Here is a 26604-nt window from a genome sequence, read left to right as displayed (position 1 = left end):
TAGTAGGTCCAGAAATCTCCACACAGCTCTCCACAGTGGTTGGACCAGTTTGCACTCCCAGCAACAGTGCAGAAGAGTTCCTTTTTCTCCACACCCTCGCCAGCATTTGTTGTTGCTAGTTTTTTTAATATGTGCCATTCTCACTGGTGTAAGATGGTATCTCATGGTAGTTTTGATTTGCATTTCCCTGATGGCAAGTGATGTTGAACATTTTTTCATAGGCCTGTTGGCCATTTGCATTTCCTCTTCAGAGAAGTTTCTTTTTAGCTCTTCTGCCCATTTTTTGACTGGATTATTTTCTTTGTTGTTGTTGAGTCTCATCAGCTCTTTGCAGATTTTTGTGATCAGTCCTTTATCATTAGTGTTGGGTGCAAAAATGTTCTCCCATTCGGTGGGGTTTCTCTTTGTTTTTGTTATTGTCTCTTTTGCTGTGCAGAAGCTCTTTAATTTGATGTAGTCCCAGCTGTTTATCTTTGCCTTCACTATCACTGCTTTGGGTGATGTGTCTGTAAAGATGTCTTTGATGTGTGTATCACGTAGTGTTTCGCCTATATTTCCTTCTATATATTTTATGGTTTCAGGTCTTATGTCTAGTTCTTTAATCCATTTTGAGTTGATTTTTGTGTATGGTGTGAGGTAGTGGTCAAGCTTCATTCTTTTGCATGTAGCGACCCAGTTTTCCCAGCACCATTTATTGAACAAACTTTCTTTGCTCCAATGCATAGTCTTTGCTCCTTTGTCAAAGATTAGTTGACCATAAATCTGTGGGTTTATTTCTGGATTTTCTATTCGATTCCATTGGTCTGTATGTCTGTTCTTGTTCCAATACCATGCAGTTTTGATGATTATGGCTTTGTAGTATAGTTTGAAGTCTGGGAGTGTGGTGCCTCCATTCCCTTCTTTTTTTTTCAGGAGAGCTTTGGCTATTCGGGGTTTTTTGTGATTCCATATGAATTTCATCAATAATTGTTCTATTTCTTTGAAGAATGACATTGAAATTTTGATTGAAATAGCATTGAATCTGTATATTGCTTTTGGAAGGATGGCCATTTTAATAATGTTTATTCTTCCAATCCACGAGCAGGGGATGTCTCTCCATTTCTTTGTGTCTTCTTCTATTTCTTTTAACAGTGTTTTATAGTTTTCTTTGTATAGGTCCTTTACCTCTTTTGTTAGATTTATTCCCAAATATTTGATTTTTTTTGTTTCAATAACAAAAGGGATGGTTTTTTTTATTTCTTCTTCTTCAGATTTATTGTTTGTGTATAGGAAGGCTACTGACTTTTGCATGTTGATTTTGTATCCTGCCACTTTACTGAACTGATTGATGAGTTGAATTAGCTTTTCTGTGGAGTTTTTGGGGTTCTCTATGTATAATATCATATCGTCTGCAAATAGTGATAGTTTGACTTCTTCTTTTCCTATTTGGATTCCTTGGATGTCTTTCTCTTGTCTTATTGCCCTGGCTAGGACTTCCAGTATTATATTGAAAAGCAATGGTGAGAGTGGACATCCTTGTCTTGTTCCAGATCTTAATGGAATTGCTTTCAGCTTTTCACCATTGAGAATGATACTGGCTGTTGGCTTGTCATAGATGGCCTTTATGATGTTGAGGTATGTTCCTTGTATCCCAAGAATTTCAAGGGCTTTTATCATGAATGGGTGTTGCACTTTGTCGAAAGCTTTCTCAGCATCTATTGATATTATCATATGGTTTTTATATTTCTTTTTGTTGATGTGTTGGATAACGTTGATTGATTTTCGGATGTTAAACCATCCTTGTGCCCCTGGAATGAATCCAACTTGGTCGTGGTGAATTATCTTATGGATACATTGTTGGATTCTGATGGCTAAAATTTTATTGAGGATTTTTGCATCAGTGTTCATTAGGGAGATTGGCCTGTAGTTTTCCTTTTTTGTGTTGTCCTTGTTCGGTTTTGGTATTAGTGTAATGTTGGCTTCATAGAACGTGTTTGGTATTGTCCCTTCCTTCTCAATTTTTTGGAAGAGTTTGTGAAGGATAGGCACTAATTCGTCTCTGAATGTTTGGTAGAATTCATTTGTAAATCCATCAGGTCCTGGGCTTTTGTTTTTGGGGAGGTTTTTGATTACCATTTCAATTTCGCTAATTGTAATTGGTCTGTTTAGGTGTTCTATTTCTTCTTTATCTAGCTTTGGGTGATTGTAGAGTTGTAGGAATTTGTCCATCTCCTCTAGATTGTTAAACTTGTTTCCATATAACTGTTCATAGTAGTTACTGATTATTCTTTTGATTTCTGCTGTGTCCGTTGTGATTTCTCCTCTTTCATTGATGATCCTGTTTATTTGTGCTTTCTCCCTTTTTTCCTTTAGCACAAAGGGTTTTTAAGACGCAACCTATGAAGCTATTTGCAGCCACTGTAGCACCAGTCAATCCCTGGCCAAGGAGCTACCCACATGGCATAGCAGACCTCTCCTGACTCGCTTGCTGCTCCCCTCAGCAGTGTATTTCAGTCTGTTTGCATGTTCTGTTCCCCACTCTGTCTCTGGTGAATCCTCTCACCCCCCACACCTCTGGCCTGTACCCCCGTTCTTGTATGCATAAATAAATAAATCTTTAAAGAAAAAAAAAACAATTTATAAAAAACAAAAAAACAAAGGAGTAAGGTGCAAATAAACTTTATTAACAGAAAGTGTATGTCATGCCAGAGGTAAAAGTTGCTTCTAGATCTGTGCCTGGAAAACAAAACTCACATGGAACTTTAAAATAATCAAGGAAACAATTTTTTAAAATTTATTATTATTGAAGTACCATTGTTTTACGTCATTGTTAAGGTTTTGACAGTATAGGATTTTCCCCCTCAGGTGTATTTCACAATAGGACTCACACCATTGAAGTATCCTATAGTCCCCCACCATAGACCATGTTGTTCTCCCTCTCCCCACCAACCCTTGTTCTCCCACTTCACTCTTACCCCTCTAAAAGTGCAGATCTGTGGTCAGCTTTCAAAGGTTTATTTTAAAGTTAGTCTTTTTTTTTTAAAAGATCTACTTACTTATTTTTATATAAGAGCTGAGGTACAGGCCAGAGGCGCGGGAGGGTGAGAGGCTTCATCAGAGGCAGAGCAGGGAGCAGAACAGGCAGACGACAGAAATACATTTCTGAGGAGAGCAGCGGGCAAGACAGGAGAGGTCTGCTGCGTTGTGTGGGATTCTCACCAGCCGGCTGGGATCGAAGCTGCGCTGCCGAGGCTGTGGACAGCTTCACAGAGAGGCTCTCAACCCACTATGCCACCAGGGAGGCCCAAAAGTTGGTGTTTTTCTGACTCTTTGTTTGGTTTCTTTAGATTGCACCATTATGTGACACTATTCAGTATTTATCTTTCTCCTGATTTATTTCACTTAGCATAATCCCTTCCAGCTCCATCTACATTGCCAAAAATGGCATGAGTATCTTTTTTGATTGCTGAGTAGTATTCCATTGTATATATACACTGCATGTTCTTGATCCAGTCATCTGTTTGGAGGCATTTAGGTTGTTTCCATATCTTGGCTTTTGTAAATAGTGCTGCAATAAACATGAAGTGCAGGTTTCCCTTTTGAATTACTGGTTTTTTGTTCTTTGGGTAGCACCTAGGAGTGGAAGAGCTGGGTCATATGGGAGATTCATTCCTTTTTAGTGTTTTGAGGATCCTCCACACTGCTTTCCAGAGGGGCTGGACCAGTTTACATTCCCACCAATAGTGTATGAGGGTTCCATTTTCTCCATACTCTCGCCAGCACTTGTTTCTGGGCTTTTTGATATGGGCCATTCTCACAAGTATCAAGTTGTTTTGATTTGTATGGGACAAAATATTTCTGATAGTTGTCTGATATTAAACACACAGATCTCCTTATGATGTTGGTAACAGGTAAGGAATTTAAATATTAAAAATGTTCTGGTTGTCAGCTTTTAAAGGAAAGTTTGTCCTATGGATTAGGTACTAGGAAAAGTATTTTTGAAACAGAACAAGATCAGGAAAGGCTCAAACCAGGATTTAAAATAATGAAAACTTTGAAAAAGATTAAAAAGAACTTTGAGGGTTAATTTGTAACCATTTAAGTAAGCAATTGCAATTCTATTTCATATTTGGAAAACATTCTCAAACTGGTCTTTCCATTTTCTTACGATAAATAATTGATATCCACAAATATTTATGGTCCATACACTTTTTAAATTAAAAATGGTAGAGAAAATTAAGCAAGTTTGGCTTTATTTTTTTGTGATATTTGCAAATCTTTGAAGTTATCACCTCCCTTTATTAAAAAACAATGATAAAGTGTATTACAGCTGGCAGCCTTAGAATACAGGAGATTTTTCACCCATTTGGATGAGATACTCTGTAGTTCCAACAGTAGGAAAATCAACAAATATTGCCCCTACCATAGTATTTTTTTCTTTGATCTGTGTAGAGATCTTACCTGGGAGCAGCTTGCATTTACTACCTGCCCTTGTGGCTTTATTAACAAGAAAATAGGCATGTTGTCTTTTTTTTTTTTTTTAATATTTATTTATTTATTTATTTATACAAGCACTGGGTGCAGTCAGAAGCGCGGGAGGGTGAGAGAATTCACCAGAGCCAGAGCGGGAAGCAGAGCAGGCAGAAGGACCGAAGTACACTGCTCAGGGGAGCAGCGGGCGGCAGGAGAGGTCTGCACGCCATGTGGGACCCTCCTCCGGTGGCCGGGGAGCAGCCGGGGATGGAACCGGCGCTGCAGAGGCTGCCGGCAGCTTCGCAACCCAGCGCTCAACCGCTGCGCCACCGGGAAGGCCCCTATGTTGTCTTTTTTTGAAACCAATCATTTTATTATGATGATGTCTTTCCCATATACCATCTAACTTAAAAATAAAGCCATGACATTGCTTAACAAGCATAGGAAGTATAAATTGTTATTTTCCTACTTGAAATTAAACATTTAGTGAATAGCACTTTATTTCCTAGATTTGGAAACCTAGCCAAAAAATAAAGATTTATTTTAATGTCAGATTACAGACTTCTTAAAAAAAGCCAATTTTGATTGATAAATTTTTCTTTATGTACTCTGCTCAACACCATGTATTATAAATATTTAATGAATACTTCCATTACTAAGCATTTTATATCCCCCCCAAGACTTTTAAATAAAATAAATATGGGGCATTGGAAATTAAGTGAACCAAAAATGGAAAGAATAATTGATATACTTTTATGAAATATAAGGAATTTATTGCCTTAGTACTAAGGTTTTATTTCATATGCTCAAACCTCATTCTTTATGCCCCAGCCTTTTTTTGTGGAAAATTTCAAAGATGTGCAAAAATAGAAAACCCAGATTCAACAGTTTTTTTTCATGTACTGCCTTCTATCCCCAGGTTATTGTGAGACAAGTCCTGGATATCAGACAGTTTCATTCACAAATATTTCATCTTTTTTCTCTAAAAGATAATCATGTCTTCATTCTGAGACATGGAAAAGATCTAGTATGCAGTGAGCACATTATATTTTGAGGGAAGAACACAGTTATTAACAACCTTAGCCCAAATTGGTGTTGAGTGAGAAAATAAGTTACTATAGAAACTATTGACATGCTGATAACTTTAGTACTCCTGAACTAATTTTATTTTTCTCTTAAAATTTTGAGTGCCAGTAATTCCTTCCCTTTGGCTTTTGATGCTTTCTCTGTATCTCCACAAGGGGGCAGATAAAGGAAGAGAAAAATAAAATGTATATGAATCTGATTTGAGTCTCTTTTATTTAGCAATCAAAGGGAGCTGCAGAACAGTATTGGAGTGATTTTTTCAAAATGTCTTTTCTTCTGAAACAATTTGCAGGACCTCTTTTATTCATCAGAGACAAAATAATAGTTGTTTTAAAAAAGTAGAAGCATTAATCTTTAAAAAATGGTTTTCAAAACACTGTCAACCTTTAATCTGTTATTATTTTGGGTGTCCATGAGAAAATAGAATTTCAGTTTATATATACTTTTTGCCAGTTATAGTTTTGGATAACTATTGTTGGAATTTCTCCTTGAATAATGCAGATGTTGCCTAGTTGATGAATTGTATATTTGATTAGCTGTCTTCATATGTAGACAGCTTTTTCATTTTTTCAAAACCTGTCATTTAGTGAATTGTGTTCATAAGCACCTACAAATATATTATGGTTGCTTTATGTCTGACAAAGTTTGAAGTATGTTTGATAGCAAATACCTGAACTCCATTAAAATATGTTTACAGTCTGAGAATTTTTATTTTTTAAAGATTTATTTATTTATACAAGAACCAGGGTACAGGCCAGATGCGTGGGAGGGTGAGGGGATTCACCAGAGACAGAGTGGGGAACAGAACAGGCAGACTGACAAAATACACTGCTGAGGGGAGCAGTGGGCGCAACAGGAGAGGTCTGCAGAGCCATGTGGGACCCTCTCCGGCCGGCCGGGATCGGACCGGTGCTGCAGAGGCTGCAGACAGCTTCACAGCGAGGTGCTCAACCGCCTGCACCACCAGGGGAGATCCGTCTGAAAATTTTAAATGAACATCTGTAGTTTTATACAAATCAATTCTTACTTTATATGGAATTGATATTTGGATACTCCCTGGTGTAGAGTTTTCTTTCCCAATGAATATATTTCTTTGGGGGGCAAAGCTAAGTTTTCAAGTAGACTGTGTGATCTTTACATTTTATGTATGTGGTTTTAACTGCAAAAGATAGGGGTTAGGGGGAGGGAATGATGTGATAAATATGCAGAAATTGATTGTTCCTACTTTTGGCATCTGTTTTGCATTATTTATCTTCTGATTATCAAAGTTTCTGTACTTACACAGCATGACATAATGAAATTATTATTTTACATTCCTATAGCATTCTGTTTTGCAACACTTAATGCCTTTTATTCTTTGCTTCATGCATGAATTATGTAGCATATGTGAAGAGGCTTAAACTGTTTCCATTGCATTCTTTCTAGATGGCTCCTGTTATATTTAGGATATACTTATACTTTAGACAAAGTAAGAATGTTATTGTTGTTGACCTTGACACCAGATAACTGGGCAGACATTATATAGCTATGTTTGAATCCTCACAAAATGTGCTGTTAAAGCCAACAGAGTGCTGGCGGGAGACTCTTCTGGACCGCAGAGTTATGGAGCTTTTCTTCTCAGTAAGTCTTTTTTTTCATCTCTGCTAGTAAAGGCCACAGATGGTGCCACTAAGACTGTACATGCTTTTGTGTTTTTCTAAAATAAAACAGGACAGATTGCTTTTCTTCGCCAAGGCCTTCTCTTTTAATCAACATATATGCTTAATAAAAAAATACATGGAAATAGTCTTGCTAATTTATTAAAATGTTACATAATTACAAAAAGTTTGCTTAAAATTTGAGGTTCTCAAACTTTTTGGTTTTAGACCCATTTTACATTATTAAAAATTATTTTGGACCCAGAAAGACTTTTGTTTATATGGGTTATTGCTGCTAATATCTTATTAAAAATTCAAACTGAATTTATAAAAAGTTTTAATTCATTGAAAAAATAGTAATAGCAAACCATTATATATTAATATAACATTTTAATAATAGAGACCTGTATTTTTAACATTTTTGCAAACCTCTGATTTAAGGCTTTCTATGACAAGCAGATTCTCAGTCTGTTTCTGCATTCAATTTGTTGCAATATTACACTCATGTAACGTTGGGGAAACTGCACTGTATACATGTATGACAGTGAGAGAGTCTTAACAGTGAGAATGAAAAGACAATTGCTGTTGTGAAAATAGTTTTGCTTTTTCAGATAAGGTTTTAGGAACCTCTTAGGGATCCCTGGACTAAACTTTGATAACTGCTGTTTTATAGTAGTACACTTTTTATATACCAATTATAAGTCAAGAGTTAAATTAGTGTATTGAATAGCAATTTATTTTACCTTTAATCTTGTTTATATTTGCTAAATAAAAGAAACTATGCAATATATTCCTGTGTTTGCCTCAAGGATCCTTAATATAGTAAAGGTCAGAAGTTTAAGGGAAAATATGCCTGAGGGAGAGAGAGGGAGGCAGATATACAAGTTAGATACAATGACTCAGGCAAAGGTCCAAATGAAGACCCCATAAAAAGAAAACATGGAAGGTACTTTGCTTAATCCTGTCCTTTAGTTATACTTCTTTAACTTCTCATTTGTTTTAAAAATATTGACTAGCCATACAACTGCCTTTCCTATTTTTATTGAGCCATTTAAAATATTGTAGTTATATGGCATACATTACAAAATACCTAGAATCAGGGTATTTACCCATGGGTAGACATGTAGAAACGTTCAGACTGAGCATTACCTTGCATTTTCTCTAAATGAGAGAAATGCTGTTTAAAAATACCGTGAATATCAAAGACATGATTATAACCAAATTTTAAAATGTCGTCTGCTTTTGGCCTATGGAATTGCTTTGCTTTGTATCCAAGTTCAATTTCTTGTATAATTCAATTGACTGAAAATAGGTCGTGTTCCAGCAGTTTTTGAAAAGGTAAAAAACTTTCTGGCAGCTCTGGAAACAACTACCCCAAATCTGAACAGTTGTCTAGACAAACTGGACAGCTGCTCCTGTCAGCTGTGAGCTACCACATGTAAATAACTTCTCAGTTTGAAGGTTAACCCTTTTTCACTTTGTTAGTTTAATCTTTTTGTGTTTCTGGCCTGTTAATTTTATTTAAGCACTTATATAAGTTTAATAGGTAAGTATAAATAACAAGTTGCATGGAATTGACACTTTCAATATGATCATATCTGAACTTTAGAATACTTTTATGTTGGATTCTATCCCTCAGAACTTCACAAATTTCTCAGTTTTTTTCTTCTATAAGGTTCTGGAAAATTGCTCTCATTAGTTTTCCTCCTACCTTTTCACAGATTCTCATTTATGGTCTCTTCTTTCTCTGCTCATTGAATGAATATTAGTATTTTTATTTTAGTTCTAAACTTTGCTGACTAGATATGCTTTCCTTAGGCTATTCTTTCCACCTGTATATTTTGAAGGCCCACTTCTGTACCAGTGTCTACTTTAAATCTGTATTAGCATAGGCTCCTCCCAAGTTCCAGAGCCTTACAATCCAAGTATTTACTGAAAATCCAATGGGTGTTTTTATTTGGATAACTGACAAACAGTTCATTATTTTCCAGTAGAATTCATCATTTTAGTAACTTGTTCTCTTTACTCCTATCTTTATTTTTTGTTTTGCTTCCCTATTTAGCTCTCTAGGTATTCTGCTAGACTTTGTTTTTCTTTATCCCTCTTCTTCTTTTGCCAGAATTCAGGTCATGAATTCAATTTTTAATTTGTATGAAATGTTTCAGATATTCTAGAACTACTTCGTAATGCTGACATTGGAAGAAAGGCAAGAATTTAATATATTACATAAACATTAACCATTGGATTTATCAGATTTTTGGTGGCCATATTTCAGAGAACATAAATTAAGTTTGAACATAGGCATATTTTCAGAAAAGTTTCTTTCTTATTTTTAGTTTATTACATAGTTAACATTAGTTCTCACCTCTAGACCAGGAATAAGCAACCATTTTCATCTGTGGATAGAGAAGAAACTCCAAGTTTCCCTGTATCCATTGGTAGATTGTTAACCTGGATATCATGTTTATATGTTGATTAGGTTCAAAGGCATGATAGAAATTTATAGTTCAGAGAAAAGGAACTTACAAATGAGTTATGTTGAAAGTTTATCAATGAGGCGGTGTGGATATATGAATTTGTATATTGTACAAATAATTTGTTATATAAAACTTAAAATGTAGACTATATTTTGAAAAACACATGAGTTGCTCTAATCCACAATTCGGAAACTTCTCTAAAAGCCAGGTCACGATTGTAGGTTTTCTAGGTCATATGTTCTCCAAGGCACCTATTCACCTCACCATTATAATAAAGAACAGCCATAGATGATACCTAAACAAACAGATATGGGATTATGGCACAGTAAAACTTTTGACTATTGTTAAAATGTGAATTTAACCAAATTTTCCCATGTCTTGAAATATTCTTATCATTTGATTTTGTTTTTCCCACCCGTCTAAAAATATAAAAAACATTCTTACTTCACAGGCCATATAAAAACAGGCACGAGGCCAGAGTTGCCCTGTGTGCTGTAGGTTACCAATCTTGTTCTAGGCCAATTAACTTTGTCACTTTTAGTTTTTTAGGTTTCTTAGAACCTTAAGAAGTTCAGGGATTAACTAAAGATTAGTGGAGTCAGTGGTTGAATAAGGATTTATTGAAGATTTGGTCACTCTATCCCAGTGAATACTTAGTATAAAAGTTCCATTTTCAAGTAACTGAATTGCAGAGTCAGCATGATCACAACATGAGATAGAGAATAAGTGTTTAAAGCTGACATTCACAAAACAGGAAAATAAGAGTGGAAAAAGCAAATCCTTGTAGAAAGTTGGAAAATGGTCACAGTGAATGCTGTGGTGGAGCAAGATGAAAAATTACCTATTACTACATAATTTCCCATTGCTATTTTAATGTCAGATCACAGAAATAAACTATCTTTAAAATCTGAGGATATTAAAAATACTATAAAATTGGAGGGGTATATTTTGGGAGTATCTCCGTCATACAGAGCACTGTGTACCAGGTACTTTGCATCAGTATTGCATTATTGAAATAAAATCTAGGGGCCTCCCTGGTGGTGCAGGGGGTTAGGACACAACCTATGAAGCTGTCCGCAGCCTCTGCTGCATGAGTTCGACCCCCAGCTGGCCAGGGAGCAACCCACATGGCGCAGTAGACCTCTTCTGACTTGCCTGCTGCTCTGCCTGTTCTGTTCCCCGCTCTGTCTCTGGTCAATCCTCTCACCCCCAGTGCCTCTGGCCTGTACCCCAGTTCTTGTATGCATAAATAAATAAATCTTAAAAAAAAAAAAGAAAGAAAATCTAGATGAGGTTCAAAATGAATTTAAATATTATTCACATAAAATTTTTGTTTTTAAAAAGTTTCACCATTTATTAGTAAAGTAGCAATAATTTAGAATAAAAGGAGATCCAAACAAATTATAAGCCATCTCAGAGTTAATGAAGTGTTTGTATATATTGGTTGGACGAATGAGGGTTGAGTGGTATATTTCAGAGTATGCAACTGTTTACTTCCACTAAAGCAGCATTTATATACTCTTGATTGAACTTGTATGCTAACTTTAGCAAGGAGCTGTAGCTAGGCATAGTTAGCATAATACAGATGACTGTCGTTGCTGTTTTTAGAAGAAGCAGTATGTCTGACTGACTGGCATCTGTTTCTCTCTTTGTCATAACATGCTGGAGACAGTTCAGTTTTCAAAATGTAGGTAGCTTTCAGTTAAAAATTAATTGATATGTTTAAAATCATGGTCTATAATATAAAGTGGGCTAAGGAACAATTTTCAAATTTAGTTTTATCCAGGAATTAATTTTCAAGAATTAAGTTAATTTTTCTCTTACCTCATTCGGCATTATAAACACGTGACCCTTACAAAAGAAGAATTTATTTTTATAGATTAGTAATTCTTTCTAACAGGTACATCGAAAAATCAGAGAAGATTCAGATATGGCACAAGATTCTCTACAGTGCCTTGCCCAGTTAGCTTCTCTTCATGGACCCATCTTTCCCGACGAAGGATCACAAGTTGACTATCTAGCACACTTCATTGAGGGATTACTGAATACTATTAATGGGTAGGTATATTTGCCCTTTATAATTGAAAAAGGAGCTTTCTTTATTTTTAACAGTGGAGGAAAAAGAAACCAGTGATTATTTCCTCTTTTTTACATTTTGAAGTATAGTCCTATGGGTAATATTAAATTAATACATAAAGATGTGCCTTTAAAAATGATTAGGTGATAATATTTCCATGTTTAGAAATTAGTTGTTATAATTTCTTCAATCATCATTTAATAATGCTCATTACTTGATTTTTAGAATTGAAATAGAAGATTCTGAAGCTGTGGGAATCTCCAGCATTATCAGCAACTTGATAACTGTGTTCCCTCGAAATGTTTTAACTGCCATTCCAAATGAACTTTTCTCCTCTTTTGTTAACTGCCTTACACACCTCACTTGTTCTTTTGGGCGAAGTGCTGCATTGGAAGAAGTGGTAAGTGACTATTCTAAAATTATGTCTGGTTTCATAAGCTAATGTGCTGTACCTTGGGAGCATTTTTCCCGACAATTATTTAAGTGAGTGCAAGAATTTCTTAAAATTGCATTTTTGTTGATATGTGCAAATTATTATTTTTTTCAATCTGTGTTTGGGATCGTGACTTAAAAATTTTTTGATTAAAATTACTTTATTGGATTAAATTTATTGATCTTAGTATTTTAACTGAGATAATTTAGTACCTGAATATAGGAAACAGAATGAAATGCTAATATTAAGAAGTATATTAAGAACTCATTTTAACAAAAAAACACTAAGTTTAAAGTGTACTGCTAACTTTGTGAGGTGGCTGTGATTATGAATAATTTTACATATTTTCTGAGAGTTTTAAATTTTTGGACTTCTTTGAAAATTAGGTAAATATACTTTGATTCAAATAATTCTAACCACTCAAAGTAATTTTTTTGAGTGTGCTCTTTTATTAGTAGTATGTTTTAATAGTTTACCTTAGTAGAAGTTAATTTACTATAAAAATAAGACTAAGGACTTCTACAGATGTTTTGGATACAAATTTTCAAATGCACAATTAAACCAGATTTTTATATTCCAAATATTTCATTTAGTTTAGATTGCTAAAACCCCTTGACAATACAGTTTGAGTTTGTAACAGTATTATGAATAACTACATTCATCATGGGAAATAATTGAATTTTTCCTACAAAGTAGTTAGTTCACCAATTAGTTCGTGAAACTAATTTTTCTTTTTATGAGTTTGATGGCTAAAAGAGGGCCTGTGCATGAGTTGCCAGAGGATTAAATGAAGGTACATCTTTTTCAAGGATTTTTGTAAGGGTAAAAGGAATATTTGCAGATAATCTGTTTGAATTTTGTGTTAAATTCTGATATATTTTGTTTGGGGAAAGGTTATGGCAACATGTATGAAATTTACATACCCTTTTAGATGTGTTCAGAGATTGAAGGACTTGGGAATAATGGTCTTTATTTAATTGGACACTTCAATGACTTGATGAAGAAAGGAAGCAGGTTAGGAAAAATATTTATGTGTTGGAAAAAAGTAGGTAATAGAGACAGAAATCTAAACTTATCATATATAGGATTTTAATTTCTCAGGGTAAAAAATTATGTTCTAAGCTTGCAAATCCAGATAAGTATTTAAGGTATACTTAAGCCCCTTCCAAATGTCACAAATTCTAAGTCAACCAGGTTTCATTTAAGGTGATTTTTACTATATTTAGTCCCTCCTGCCCCTTGCCTTGGTTGTTTTCTCTTCTAAACCAAGAGGATTAAATAGCATGTTGGCTATATATTTAGAAAACACCTTTTAATTTCTGTTTGTGAGTTAAGAATGTTCCTAAAGATTTTAAAGAAGAACTTTTAGAAGTCATATTACATTTTTGGCTTGTGGTTTTTAAGTTCAGAATTTATTTTATTTGACTAGCATACTGACAACTGGGAAGACATTTTTTCTATGAAAGTGTGACATGGAAATGTTGGAAAGCCTAGATACTCTTCAGAGAAGTATTTATGTATTGTGCTTGTTTCATAAGAAATCGTCCTCTAGCTATAATGTATCAAATAAGTTTTATATAATTATTCAGTTAATTAAATTTTCTTAATTTGTTTCTGATATCAATTTTTAATGTTCTTAAAAAAATTGCTACCTGTTGAAAATACAGGGAGGAGTATATCTTGAAGCTTTGCATTACTCCCAGTGAACAGTAATGTTGCTGAAGTTGAGGGCTAAAAAGGAGATCCCTGTATGAGTCACCAAAAGACTAAACAATGTCTTTAATGTCGTATCAGCCTTACATGGTTTTCATTATATCTTGTGTGTTCTGGGGAAGGGGACCTTGGCAGTGTACAGCTAATACCAAGGTACATGAGCAAATTAGCCAAACCAATGTCGAACTTCCCAGGGCACATCTTATGTTGCCTTGGGCACACAGTGATTGTTGTACTAGTACATAATGCATAGTTGTTGGACTGAGTTGGGAAAAAACCTAAAGAAATTATCTTTTCATTTAAAATAAAAACATTGCTGTGGCAGTCAATGTGGGATAATGAACTTTGGAAGGAGCCAGTGTAGTCCTCGGCCAAGTAATAATAAACTACAGGATTTTGAGCAAATTGCTTAACCTTTTTTATCCATGACATTTCATAGGTATCTAGTATAATCAGCATAATGATTTCTTGTGATATATTATGTGGTGGGTTAGCTATGTGAAAATTACCTGTAAGGTGTGCACAATAAAATATAGAATAATAATGATAAAAGTGAACCTTATAATAGCATTGTCTAAACTATCTTACCAAGTAAGACCAGGTCTTGAATCTTGTTGTTTTATGTAAACCAATAATTTTAATATTTGTTTTCTTTATAATTTTAATTTTGTGAAATGCTTTGTGTTTCTTTAATTTTAAAGGACTTTCTTTTCTCAATAGGGAAGTAGATACAGCATACATACTTTTGTTTTACTGTGAAAAAAATTTTTTTAAGAACTGTACCTATTTAGCAATACTAGTCTCCTTTTAACAAATGTGTATCTGATGGTGATTATTTTGCAGCAATAAGCAAAAAACATCGTCACAGGGAGAAAATACATGGTACAAATGTGTGTTCATGATAGTATCTGTCCTTGTTTGGCGACTTTAACCTATGTGTAAAGAGTCTTGTGACTAACCTTCAACCTGCAATACACTGAAAAGTCAGTGCTTAGAAAGAGCAATTCTAGATCCATAAACTGTATGACAAAATAGGAGATTCCAATTAACATCTCTTCTAAATACAACTATAAACTATATTTTGACCACAGAAAATATCAACAGTTCACTCTAGTAACAGGAAACCAAAACACACATTGTACTCCAAGGTTCATGACTTGTCAGTGGTGCTGAGCAGCTTACTGTGAGGGAGTTGCAGACAGATCTGTGGCCATACCAGCGAGGGACCATGCATAGACCTTGCATGGTGAATCTCAATAGGTGAGCAGAGAACTGCTTACAGGTGTATACACTCTTTGAGTTCAGTTAACTCAAATTGAGCTGCCAGCCACCTGGGAAGGGGAGTCCCCCTCCCCATTCCTTGAGGGAGTGTTGAGAGAGATCAGGTATACATTTTATACCAGGAGGGATTTGTAACCTCTGTCTAACACTGGAGACTCCACACAAACCCCACAATACCCTTGCCAGGATTGGCACCAAGCATCCAGTGGTCCACACAAGGCCTTCCTCAAGCACCTGGCACCCTTTGCCAGAATTCACACTAAGTCCTATGTTCCCTGAGCCAAGACCCTTACCACCTGGCTATAGGAATAAGAATGACAAGGAGATAGAGTTCTAGAATCAGGGCTTTATGAAGCATTGAATAGCTTTTGCTGTACAGAGTAAGGAAATTAAAGGGTGTGCAAATAGCTCTGATTAGATTTTAAGAAAAAAAGCATTGAATAGCTTTTGCTGTACAGAGTAAGGAAATTAAAGGGTATGCAAATAGCTCTGATTAGATTAACCCTCCCTCCTCACGAGATTAATACCAAATATCTAGATTCCAGCATTCCCTCCCTTTCTCCCTCAGTAGTTGACACCTTAAACAAAGAAGATAAACAAGTTAAGCCAAAATAAACACGTTCAGCACTCCAGCTGAAATAAGCAAGTAAAGTAATACATTAGGAGACCAAGCGTATCTGAATACAACATGGAAAAATTGAGAGAGATGAATAAACACCCAGAAAACATAAAGGACACAGAATTTGAGGACCTAGCAGACAATGATCATAGAATAATAATTTTACGACAGCTCAGTGAAAATCTGTAAGAACAGAGAAACACATAACGATAGGTAGAGGAACTCAGGAAGAGATTCAGGAACAAAATGAATACTTCAGTAAAGAGATTGAACGTATTTAAAAAAGGACCAAATGAAATAAAATTAAATATGTAAGGTGTAAGCTATCTGAAGAGAGAATTTTAGAAGTTGAAGATACAAATACACAAATGACCCAAGTGAAAGGAGAAAAACAAGATTTAGAAGAAATGAATAAACTCTAAGAAATGTCACACTCCATTAAAAGAGGAAATATAAGATACTGGGTATTTAGAAGGTGAAGAGAGAAAGAGTAGAGTTGTTAAAAACTTTTCAAACCTGGAAGTTCAAGAAGCTGAAAGAACATCCAAAATTTTAAATGTAAAACAACCTTCACCAACACACATCATTGTCATATTATCAAAAGTCACAAATAAAGAAAACTATCAAAGACTTCTTGGGGAGAAAAAGAATATTAATCAAAGGGAACTTGATTAAACCTTCATTGGCTCTTTCAACAAGTACACGCAGTGCTAAGAGAGAGTGGAATGAATTATTTATTAAAAGTTGAAAACTCAGCCAAAAATAATTGATGTTTCCAATATTATCTTTCAAGGATGATGGAGAAATACTTTCCCAAACAGCAACTAATGGAGTATATACTACCACTAAACCTGCCCTACAAGATACACTAAAAGAGTTCTACATGAATAGACAAAGTAACAGAAAACCTTAACCAAAATAATAAGTGGTAACACAGAATTAGAACTATAAACAAGGATAGTAAGAGAGAAAAACTTTGAAGGGGAGGCAGAAAAAGACAAAATCTGTGCAGTCAAATGACAGTAAATCAATGCCAGCAGCTAAAAGACTATTTTAGATAGAGAAGCTAGGATGTAGTACTCATGGTAATCACAAAATAAAAATCTAGTATAAAGGGACTTAGAAGAAGAAATTAAAAAGACTGAGAACCACCAAGAAAATCCAGCCAGAGGGAAAACTGATAGAAACATGTGGAAAAAGATACAGCAGAAAAAGAAAACAATAAATAATAGCAGCAAATAATACTCACTTATCAGTAATCACTTTAAATGGGAATGCTCAAACGCAACCAATCAAAAGAAACGGAATTGGATAAAAACGCATGAGCCAGATATAGTATATATATGAAACCAGATTTACAGCTAAAGACTAGATTCAAAGTGAATACATTGAGCAGAGTATTTTATACCAATAACAGAGAAACAAAAAGAAACAAGGAACTGTTCTTATATCTTATAAATTAGACTTTGGCCAAAAGGTAATTAGGAATAAAGATTAGTACTCTTTGATGTTACTGTCATCATTATTTGTGTTGTTGAAAAAGTCATGCATTTTTTGCAGCAGATGGCATGCGTTCATTTTTGGAAGCATTAGAGTCATTCACATCTATGTTATTGCTAGTCATTTGACAGTTGACAGTTCTAGCTTCATTCTGAAAAAAAAATTGAGCAATTTGGTTGAGCTTTGGGTGATTTTACAAGTTAAAGATTGAATAACACACTCTGCATTTTCACCATATTTTACTTCCATAAATGGAAAAACATGCATCAAGCTAGTGTAAAGTTTATGGTTACAGTGTTCTCCAAGAACACCAGTGCCATTGATGGCTCATGAAATTCTGTGCTGGTGATTTTTTTTTTTAAAGATTTATTTTTATTTATTTATACAAGCTCTGGGTACAGTCAGAAGCATGGGACGGTGAGAGGATTCACCAGAGCCAGAGCGGGGAACAGAACAGGCAGACCGTTGAAATATACTGCTGAGGGGAGCAGCGGGTGCAGCAGGAGAGGTCTGTCGCACCAGTTGGTACCACTCACCTGCAGCCCGGGGATTGAACCGGTGCTTCAGAGGTTGCGGGCAGATTCGCAACCCAGCGCTCCACCGCTGTTACCACCAGGGGAGGCCCTGTGCTGGTGATTTTGATCTCAGTGATGCACCTCTGTAAGGGAGATCCACCAGGGTTGATGATGACAAAATAATGGCATTATTCAAGTCAAACTGAAATGGGTAGACAGGGCCACAAAAGGCCAACGAGGCAGGAGGCCAGATGGAAGGATGGAACAGCCACCCCCCTGCCCGGGCTCTGAGACCAGAGAGACACCAAAAAGCCCCAAAAGGCCAAAAACCAAAACCAAGGGTTAGAGCAATATACTGCCCACACAATGGGGGCCTGTGGGCTATAGCCTAGCAAAGGACAGTGCCTGATAAGAGGACAGGTCACTGTCTGTGGGTTCTCACCGTGTGTACAATCTCAAGAGACCACAGGCCCCAGGAACAACCATGGGGTTTATTTTATAAATGGGTAAGAAAGAGCTTACTATATCCACAAATGGCGGCTACCTCGTCCAGATCAGTGATGGTCATCAGCGGTCACCATGCGTGCTGAACAGCACTGGCCAATAGTGATGGTCACTACTGGTCCCTCAGAGAGAGGAAATGTCAGAGACCAGTGTTAACAGCTCTTTGTGAGTTGGGCTATACCAACAGCAAACAGCTCTTTGAGACACCAGGCCCAGGGCCTTTGGTGCTCCTTTCAGGCAAAATCAGAGACAGGACCAGAAGCCCATTTTCTGACAGAGACCTTTGGTTTCTCTTCCCTCCTTAGAGGGCAGCTGCTGGATGCTTCTTTTCCTCTTTCTTTGGAGGCCAGGAACAGTCTTCCTCTTCTTTCTGCTTCCTCCCAGGGTTGGTATAGTCTCTCTTTGGGGACTCTCTCAGCTCCCTTTAACCCTCGCTTATGTCCTCTTTCCCCCACAAGTTTGATTGGTCCATTATAAAACGGCAGTTACTGAGCTCTGAGGAGCAACTATCACATCTGACTTGTGGAGCAGCAGGGTGAAAGAACCCCAGTGCTCCTGTTGGTTCCCCCTGCTGAGGTGGCTGGGTTCCAATAAAAAATCCACATCACATGACATGAGAGATGCAGAAACATTGAACATCCATCATTCAAGCATTCATGGCCACCTGAAAAAGCTGGGATACAGAAGCAAGCTCAATATTTGAGTTTCTCATGAACTCAAAAAGTTCATTTGATGGCGCATGTGAACATAGACAATATGCTCCTTGAATGTGAGGAAAACGATCTTTTTTTGAAGTGACTGATAACTGGTGATGAGAAGTGGATTGTTTACAACAATGTGGTGTGCAAACAGTTTTGGTCCCAACTTAATGATTTGCCTCAAATGCCATAAAGCAGATATTCATCAGAGGAAGATTACGTTCTCAGTGTGGTAGGATTTTAAAGGTGTGTTTTTCAAGCTCGTACCAAAGAACCAGACAATCAGTCCCAGCGTGTACTGTTGGCAGTAGGACAGTTTGAACAAATCCATCATCTAGAAGCATCCAGAGCTTGTTAATCATAAAGGAGTTGTGTTCCATCACAACACAAGATCACATGTGAGTTTGATAACCCATCAAAAATTATTGGAGCTTGGATGAGATGTGTTGCCACGTCCGTCATACTCACCTGACTTTGCGCCATCTGACTTGCACTTGTTTTGCTCTCTTTAAAAATCCTTGGGTGGTATGATGTTCAGTTCAGTTGAGGCTGTAAATCAGCATCTTGTTTAGATTTTCACCAATAAAAACAGTTCCTTCTATGAACAAGGAATTAGGAAGCTCACTGAAAGATGGCAAAAGCTTATCAAACAAAATGGGCACTATATCATTGATCTTTGTTCTTTATATAAAAAAAATGATCTTTGAAAAGCATAGAAAAAATAACTCATGACTTTTTCAACAGCCCAATAACACACCTGACACAGGTAACACTAAAATATATATTCATAGTCATGCAGTTACAGCAAGCGATCTAAACACACCACTGATATCAAAAATAGATCATCCAGACAGAAAGTAAACAAGGAAATAAGGACATTACATGAAGATATTGATAAGTTGACTTGATAGTCATTTATAGAACCTTCCATTCCAAAGGAAATGAATACACATTCTTCTCAAAGGCACACATGAGACCTTTTAAAAGATAGACCATATGTGTTGGGATACAACATGCCTCAAAAATTTATACTAAAATGGAAATTATATCAAGCATCCTTTCTGATCACAGTGTGATAAAGCTAGAAATCAACCACACACAAACACTTCACAGACTAGGAAAAAACAAAACATGTGGAAATTAAGCAGTGCTTTTGAATAGCTCCTGGATCAATGAAGAAATCAAAGCAGAAATTAAAAAAGTTTCTGGGGACCAATGAAAATTAGTAGACAAGCTTCCAGACTGAAATGTTCTAAAAGCGGTATTAAGATGAAAGTACGTAATCATATAGGCCCACATCAATAAAGAAGAAAAACCTCAAGCAATGTAACTTTGTATCTGAGGAAACTAGGAAAAGAAACCAAAAGTAAGTATGAGAAAAGGAATACTCAAAATTAATGTGAAACTCAATGAAAGAGATACCAAAAAATGACACCGAATATCAAGGAAACCAAGAGCTGCTTCTTAGAAAGGATAAATGAAATAGAAGAACTTTTAGGTCACTAAAAAAAGAAGAAAAGCATCCCCCCCCAAAAAAAAAAGCCAGTAATGAAAGCAGTAAAATTACAAATGGATGTTATGGAAATGTAAAGGATTACAGGAATCTACTGTGGACATTATGTAATAAACAGAATAATAATAATAATACATAATAAACATTATGTAATAAACAGAATGATCTGGAAATGAACACATTTTTAGATTCATACACCCTTCCTATGAAATAAGTAGCTTGAACAGACCAGTCACATACTCAGAATGGGAAAACAGTCTAAAGGACCCCTAAGAACAAGAACCCACTACTGAATTCTGACAAACCTTCAAGAAGATCTAATACTTGTCATTATCAAATCCTTTCCAAAGCTGAGGAGAGGTGAAAGCTCCCAGACACATTTCCCAATTACCTTGATCCTCAAACAAACCGAGAACAGTTCAAGAAAAGAATATTATAGACCAATATCTCTGATGAAAATCTTTAAAAATCTTGAAAAACATACGGCAAATTGAATCTGGTATATTGAGAGTAATCCATCATGCCCAAGTGGGTTTTATTCCAGGGATGCAGGGCTGGGTCAACATATGGTAATCAATCACTGTCATTCATCACATCAACAAAAAAGATAAAAATCACATGACCATTTCAATAGTTATGGTAAAAGCATTTGATAAGTCAACATTCATGATAAAAACCCTTAATAAAATGGGAATAAAAAGAACATACCTCAACATAGTAAAGGTTATATAAGACAAACCCATAGCAAACATCATACTCACAAGTAAACTGAAAGCATTGCTTATTAGAAACAAGACAAGGATTTGTACTGTTACCACTACTGTTGAATATATATTAGAAGTTCTAGGTAGAACAATCCTGCATGAAAAGACATATAAAGAACCCAAAATGGAGAAGAAGTGAAACTATAACTATTCATAGGTAGCATGACAATATACAGAGACACCGAAGATTCTACCAAAAAGGGGAAAAAGCCTAATAGAGATAATAAGTTAAAGTCACAATTAAAAATCAACTCAAAACTCTGTTGGATTTCTATATGCAAACAGTGAATTAGAAGAACAGAAATTAAGAACACAATTCATTTACAATTGAGAGTAGCAAGATGCCAGCAGGGTGAAATGCAGGCTTGCTCATTGTTTCACTGTCAACTAGACCACAGCAGAATGTCAATTCCTGAAATTAAAACAGAACTGCAGTGCACTTTAGGAACAGCATCCATAGGAGGTCCTGCTCCCAGCTGCCAGCCACCAACTGCAGGAGCCCAATTTCCAGCCACCAGCTGTGGGAGCCAGCAACAGGGTCTGCCCCACACTAGTTGCAGCTGTTGGAGCAGTGAGCTTGAGCAACACAGGTCCAGGAGACCGTTCCATGGATTGGGAAAGGATAATTGACTGATTATCCTTTGGACAGCTGAGACTAGTGCAGCCTTCCACAGGGTCAACACTGAAGAGAGTCACGCTACATAGAATAAGAAATGTGTGGTGAGGAGGACCAGGAAGTTGTGGTCTGGACTAGAGGATACTGGTGGCACAGCTGTCAGATAGCCAGAACACTTGTGGAAGGGGGAACAGTGTTTGTATAGAGACACATATGTTCAAAGGGGAGGCAAGCCTTGTGAAGGAGCTGGGGTGGTTCCCAAAGTTTGGGTACCTGGTAGAGATAATAACAGAGCAAGCATTCTGACCTACACTCTTTATTCCCACTTCCTGGTGCTTGCCTGGTAAGGCAAAGTGTGAGCACAGGGACTGTGAATCTCTCACCCCAGGCTCCAGAGGGGAGGGATATCAGGGGTGCCATAAACGGGTGCCAGCCTCAGGCCAGCTCATCCATACTGATGTTTGGATTCTACCAATATGCATCCCCACCAAACTCACATACATAATAGAACACAGTATGTACAGAAACCAGCAAAGACGAAAATAATCCATGCTACCTCCTGTGGGAAAAATAAAAAATAACTTTTTAAGTTACTGCTAAAGATATTTAAAGATTTATTTTTATTTATTTATCCATTCAAGAACTGGGGTGTAGGCAGAGGTGCAGGGGGTGGGAGTGGGAGGTGAGAGGATTCACCAGAGACAGAGTGGGAAACAGAACAGAAAGATCTACTGAAATACACTGCCGAGGGGAGCAGTGGATGAGATAGGAGAGGTCTGTTGTGCCATGTGGGTAGCTCTCTGCCCAGGGATCAAACTCATGCCACAGTGGCTGACGATAGCTTGATAGCACTGAGACTTTAACACCTGAGCGAGGGAGGCCCAACTGCTAAAGATATTTAAAATAATAGCAGAATAAGAAGATCTTGTGTAGCAAAATAGGCAGAGAAAAAAATACAGCACATGAAAATACAAGATCAAATGAACATAGCATTGCAAGTTAAGAATAACACTCTAGAATCCAAACACAAAATGATGTAATACTGTATCTCCCTATTAGTGTGTTCAGAATTGCTATAACAATTCAAAGTGATGCATAGAAGAAAATTCAAGTCAGTGTAACACAACAGAACTCAGAAAGCCAAGTAATATAAATTCAAGAGAACTCAGAAAAGCTAAACAAAATTGGAAAAACAAATCATGAGCTTAAAAAAAATCAGTGAACAGAAGGTGGAAGTTTAAACTTTAAGTCAGAAAATAACAAATTCAGGAAGCAAAAACACAATAAATGAGGTTTAAAAACTAAAAGAAAGATATGGAAATAGATCAAATGCAGAATTGAGTTAGTGAACTCAAAGATAATAGTGCTTTAAGGGCCCAGGTGGAAGAAGAGAGTGAGATGAAATGGGGGCAAACCTGAGTTTTAAAGGTAAGCACAGGCTCACAATGAATGCTTGGAAAACAATCCTACAAGAAAATGGGTCCCTAAAAACGTTTTGTAGTGACAGCCATACTTATATTAGATAAAATAAACTTCCAAGTAAAAAGGTAACTAGACAGAGTGATAGACATTATGTAGTTATTAAGGTATCAACACATTAGGAAGATGTAACACCAATATATTTTCACCAAATGAAGGAACACCAAAATGTATGAGACAACTATTAATAAACGTAAATACAGACATTAGCTGTAACACAATAATAGTGGGGGATTTCAGTATCCCACTTACATTAGTGGACAGGCCAACCAGTTAGAAAATTAACATAAAACAGTTACCTTAAATGAAGGAATACAGCAGATGGGCTTCTTAGATATTTATAAGGCACTACATCCCCAATAAGCAGAGTACATATTCTTCTCAGTGCACAAGGCACATTCTTGAAGTTAGACTGTGTGCTTAGTCACAAAGCAAGTGTCAATTAATGCATGAAGATTGAAAATCCTATCAAGCATATTGTCTGATGACATGGTATTCAAACTACTGCTCCCCTCAAACTAGAAATCAACCACATAAAGAAAGCAGGCAAAACCTTGTGGAAACAATAATATTCCACTGAATGACTTTTGGAGTAATAAGTGAATCAAAGGAAAATATAAAAATACCTGGAGGCTAATGAAAATGAAGAAACAGGCTGCCAGAACGTATGGGATACAGCAAAAAGAATACTAAGGAAGGATACATGCCCACATCAAGAAATAACACAAGCTAACCTTATGCCTTATGGAACTAGAAAAAGAAGAACAAATTAAACGAGGGGCCAGTTGAATGAAGGAATTAATAAAAATTAGAGAGGAAATAAAATGTAAATCATAAGGACTGTTAAAAACATAAAGAAATCAAAAGCTGTACCTTTAAAAAAGTAAGCCTAGTTAGATTCACGAAGAAAAAAGGAGAGAAACCTGATAGAATCTGAAATGAAAGAGATGTTACAACAGACATCCTTGAAATTCAGAGGAAATTAGAGACTACTCTGAGCATCCATGTACCAAGAAACAGGAAAATCTGCAAGAGGTGGTCATGTTCTTAGAAGCACATAACCTTCCAAGACTGAATGAGAAAGAAATAGAAAGCCTTTACAGACAATTACAACAGAAGAAATTGAAACGGTAATCAGTCATTATCCAAAAAACAAAAGCCCGGGACCATATGTTTTCACAAAAAAGTTCTACCAATCCTTCAAGAGGACTAATACCTATCTTCCTCAAATATTTGCAATGAATTGACGAAGAAGGAATGTTCCCAGACACATTCTGTGAGGCCAGTAATACTCTGTTCCCAAAAGCAGTCAAAGCCATTATAAAAAATGGAAAATTAGACCAATATCTCTGGTGAACACAGATGCAAACATCCTCCACAAAATTTTATTTTCTTTAAAGATTTATTTATGTATATGAAAGCTGGGGTGCAGGCCAGAGATGCAGGGGGTGAGAGGATTCACCAGGGATAGAGTGGGGCGCAGAACAGGCAGATCTACTGAAATACACTGCTGAGGGGAGCAGTGGGCGAGACAGGAAAGGTCTGCTGTACCATGTGAGTCACCTTCCTGGCCAGGGATTGAACTCATACTGCAGTGGCTTTGGATAGCTTCATAGTGCTGCGTCTTAATCCCTTGCACCACCAGGGAGGCTCCCTCCACAAAATTTTAGCAAACCATATTCCAAGATATTCATGATGAATTGAAATTTATTCCTGGGATGTGAAGATGTTTCAATACACACAGATTAAATCATTGTAATTCACCATATTAACAAAAGGATTGAAAAATCATTTGGTCATATCAATAGATGCAGATAAGGAATTTGATAAGATCCAACACCCATTTATGATTTTAAAACTCAGTAAAATGTGGTTAGAAGGAACATAGCTTAACATAATAAAGGCTATATTTGCCAAATTCATTGCCAATGTTAAAGGTGAGAAACTGAAATCTTTCTAAAAGATCAGTACATGACAAATATGTTTACTCTGACCACGATTCAACACAGTATTGGAATTCCTAACTAGAGCAGAGAGGCAAAGGGAAACTATAAAAGGACTTGAAATTGGGAAAGAAGTAAAACTTATCATTATCTGCAGATAATATGATTTTATATATGTAGAAAACCCTAAAGTGTCCACTAAAAAAAGAAAAACTAAAAAAAGAAATGGTAGATCAGTACAGTATAGTGGAAGGCAACAAATCAGTGTACTAATGTCTGTTGCATTTCTATATGCAAATAACTAACTAGAAGAGAAATTTCAGTGATAAGAACAAAGGAAGTATTTTACTTTCTGGAATGTTGCTGTCAATACAATGCAAATTCGTAATCTGCCTTGCACCTAAACTCATGGAAAGGTGAGATTTTTATTAAGCTTTGTTAGCCTCTCCACCCAAGATGGCCCCAAGAAAGTATAAATGGATGGAACTGTAGAGAACAAAACAACTGTCAGCCCCATTATGCACATTCATTTCCACTGCTTGAAAGATCAAAGAAGAGTAATAAAGTAGATGCATGGGAGTTTTTTAAAAATTCTTACACATTTAAGGTATTCTTATTTTGAATACTAGTAGTCAGTTTAGCTCAATCAGGATATTTGGAAGAAATCTGGTTACTATTATATCTTAAATATAAATTCTTATTAAAAGAAATATTAAAAAATAATTCCAGTGTTTTATTTAATTTTGATTGAATAATTCTGTTGATGAACCAGCATTGATACAGCATTATCATTCAAAATTCACAGTTTATAGAGTTCACTCTTGATGTTATATGTTCTGTGGGTTTTGACAAGGGTATTAATGATATCATAACACAGAAATTTCACTACCCTAAATACCTGCTTATTCATCTCTTGCTCCCCTACCCCACCTTAATCCCTGACCCTTCTCTCTATAGTTTTTCTTTTTCCTAGTATATGATACACTAGGATTCAAATAGTGATGTTAGATTTAAATTTCTGAAATTCAATTCAGTATTGCAAAAAGGATCAGATTCATATACTAAAATTTTTCCTTCCAAAGCTTCATTTGGAAACATTTTCATAAAAATTAATGTGTTGTTTTATATATTCACATACGCTGCATAAAAGCAGATTTTTTTCTATGATTGAAGAGCTAGAGATTCACTCTGTATATTTCCAAGTTAATTATGGGTGTTGAAATACAAATGTTATTTTGATTACCTTCTCCACCCTCCATTTCCAAATTAAGTAAAGTGGGGTCAAGTAGTCTCATAA

At 36.0% G+C, this 26604-nt stretch overlaps 1 protein-coding gene across 2 annotated transcripts in view; it reads left to right on the top strand.

Moving 5' to 3' along the window:
• XPO4 (exportin 4) overlaps positions 1-26604 on the top strand; it is a gene marked incomplete at both ends in the record, with an annotated part of 115910 nt that overhangs the window by 61019 nt on the left and 28287 nt on the right. For both annotated transcript variants that reach the window (XM_084235210.1, XM_084235209.1), the window contains 3 exons: positions 7046-7158; positions 11553-11710; positions 11955-12129. In XM_084235210.1, the coding sequence (XP_084091336.1) occupies positions 7046-7158; positions 11553-11710; positions 11955-12129 (446 nt within the window). The remainder of the gene's footprint in view (positions 1-7045; positions 7159-11552; positions 11711-11954; positions 12130-26604) is intronic.

The sequence above is a fragment of the Talpa europaea genome, assembly GCF_964194135.1.
Source record: "Talpa europaea genome assembly, chromosome: 6".
Taxonomy (NCBI): Eukaryota; Metazoa; Chordata; class Mammalia; order Eulipotyphla; family Talpidae; genus Talpa; species Talpa europaea.
This window is presented reverse-complemented; position numbering and strand designations above follow the sequence as displayed.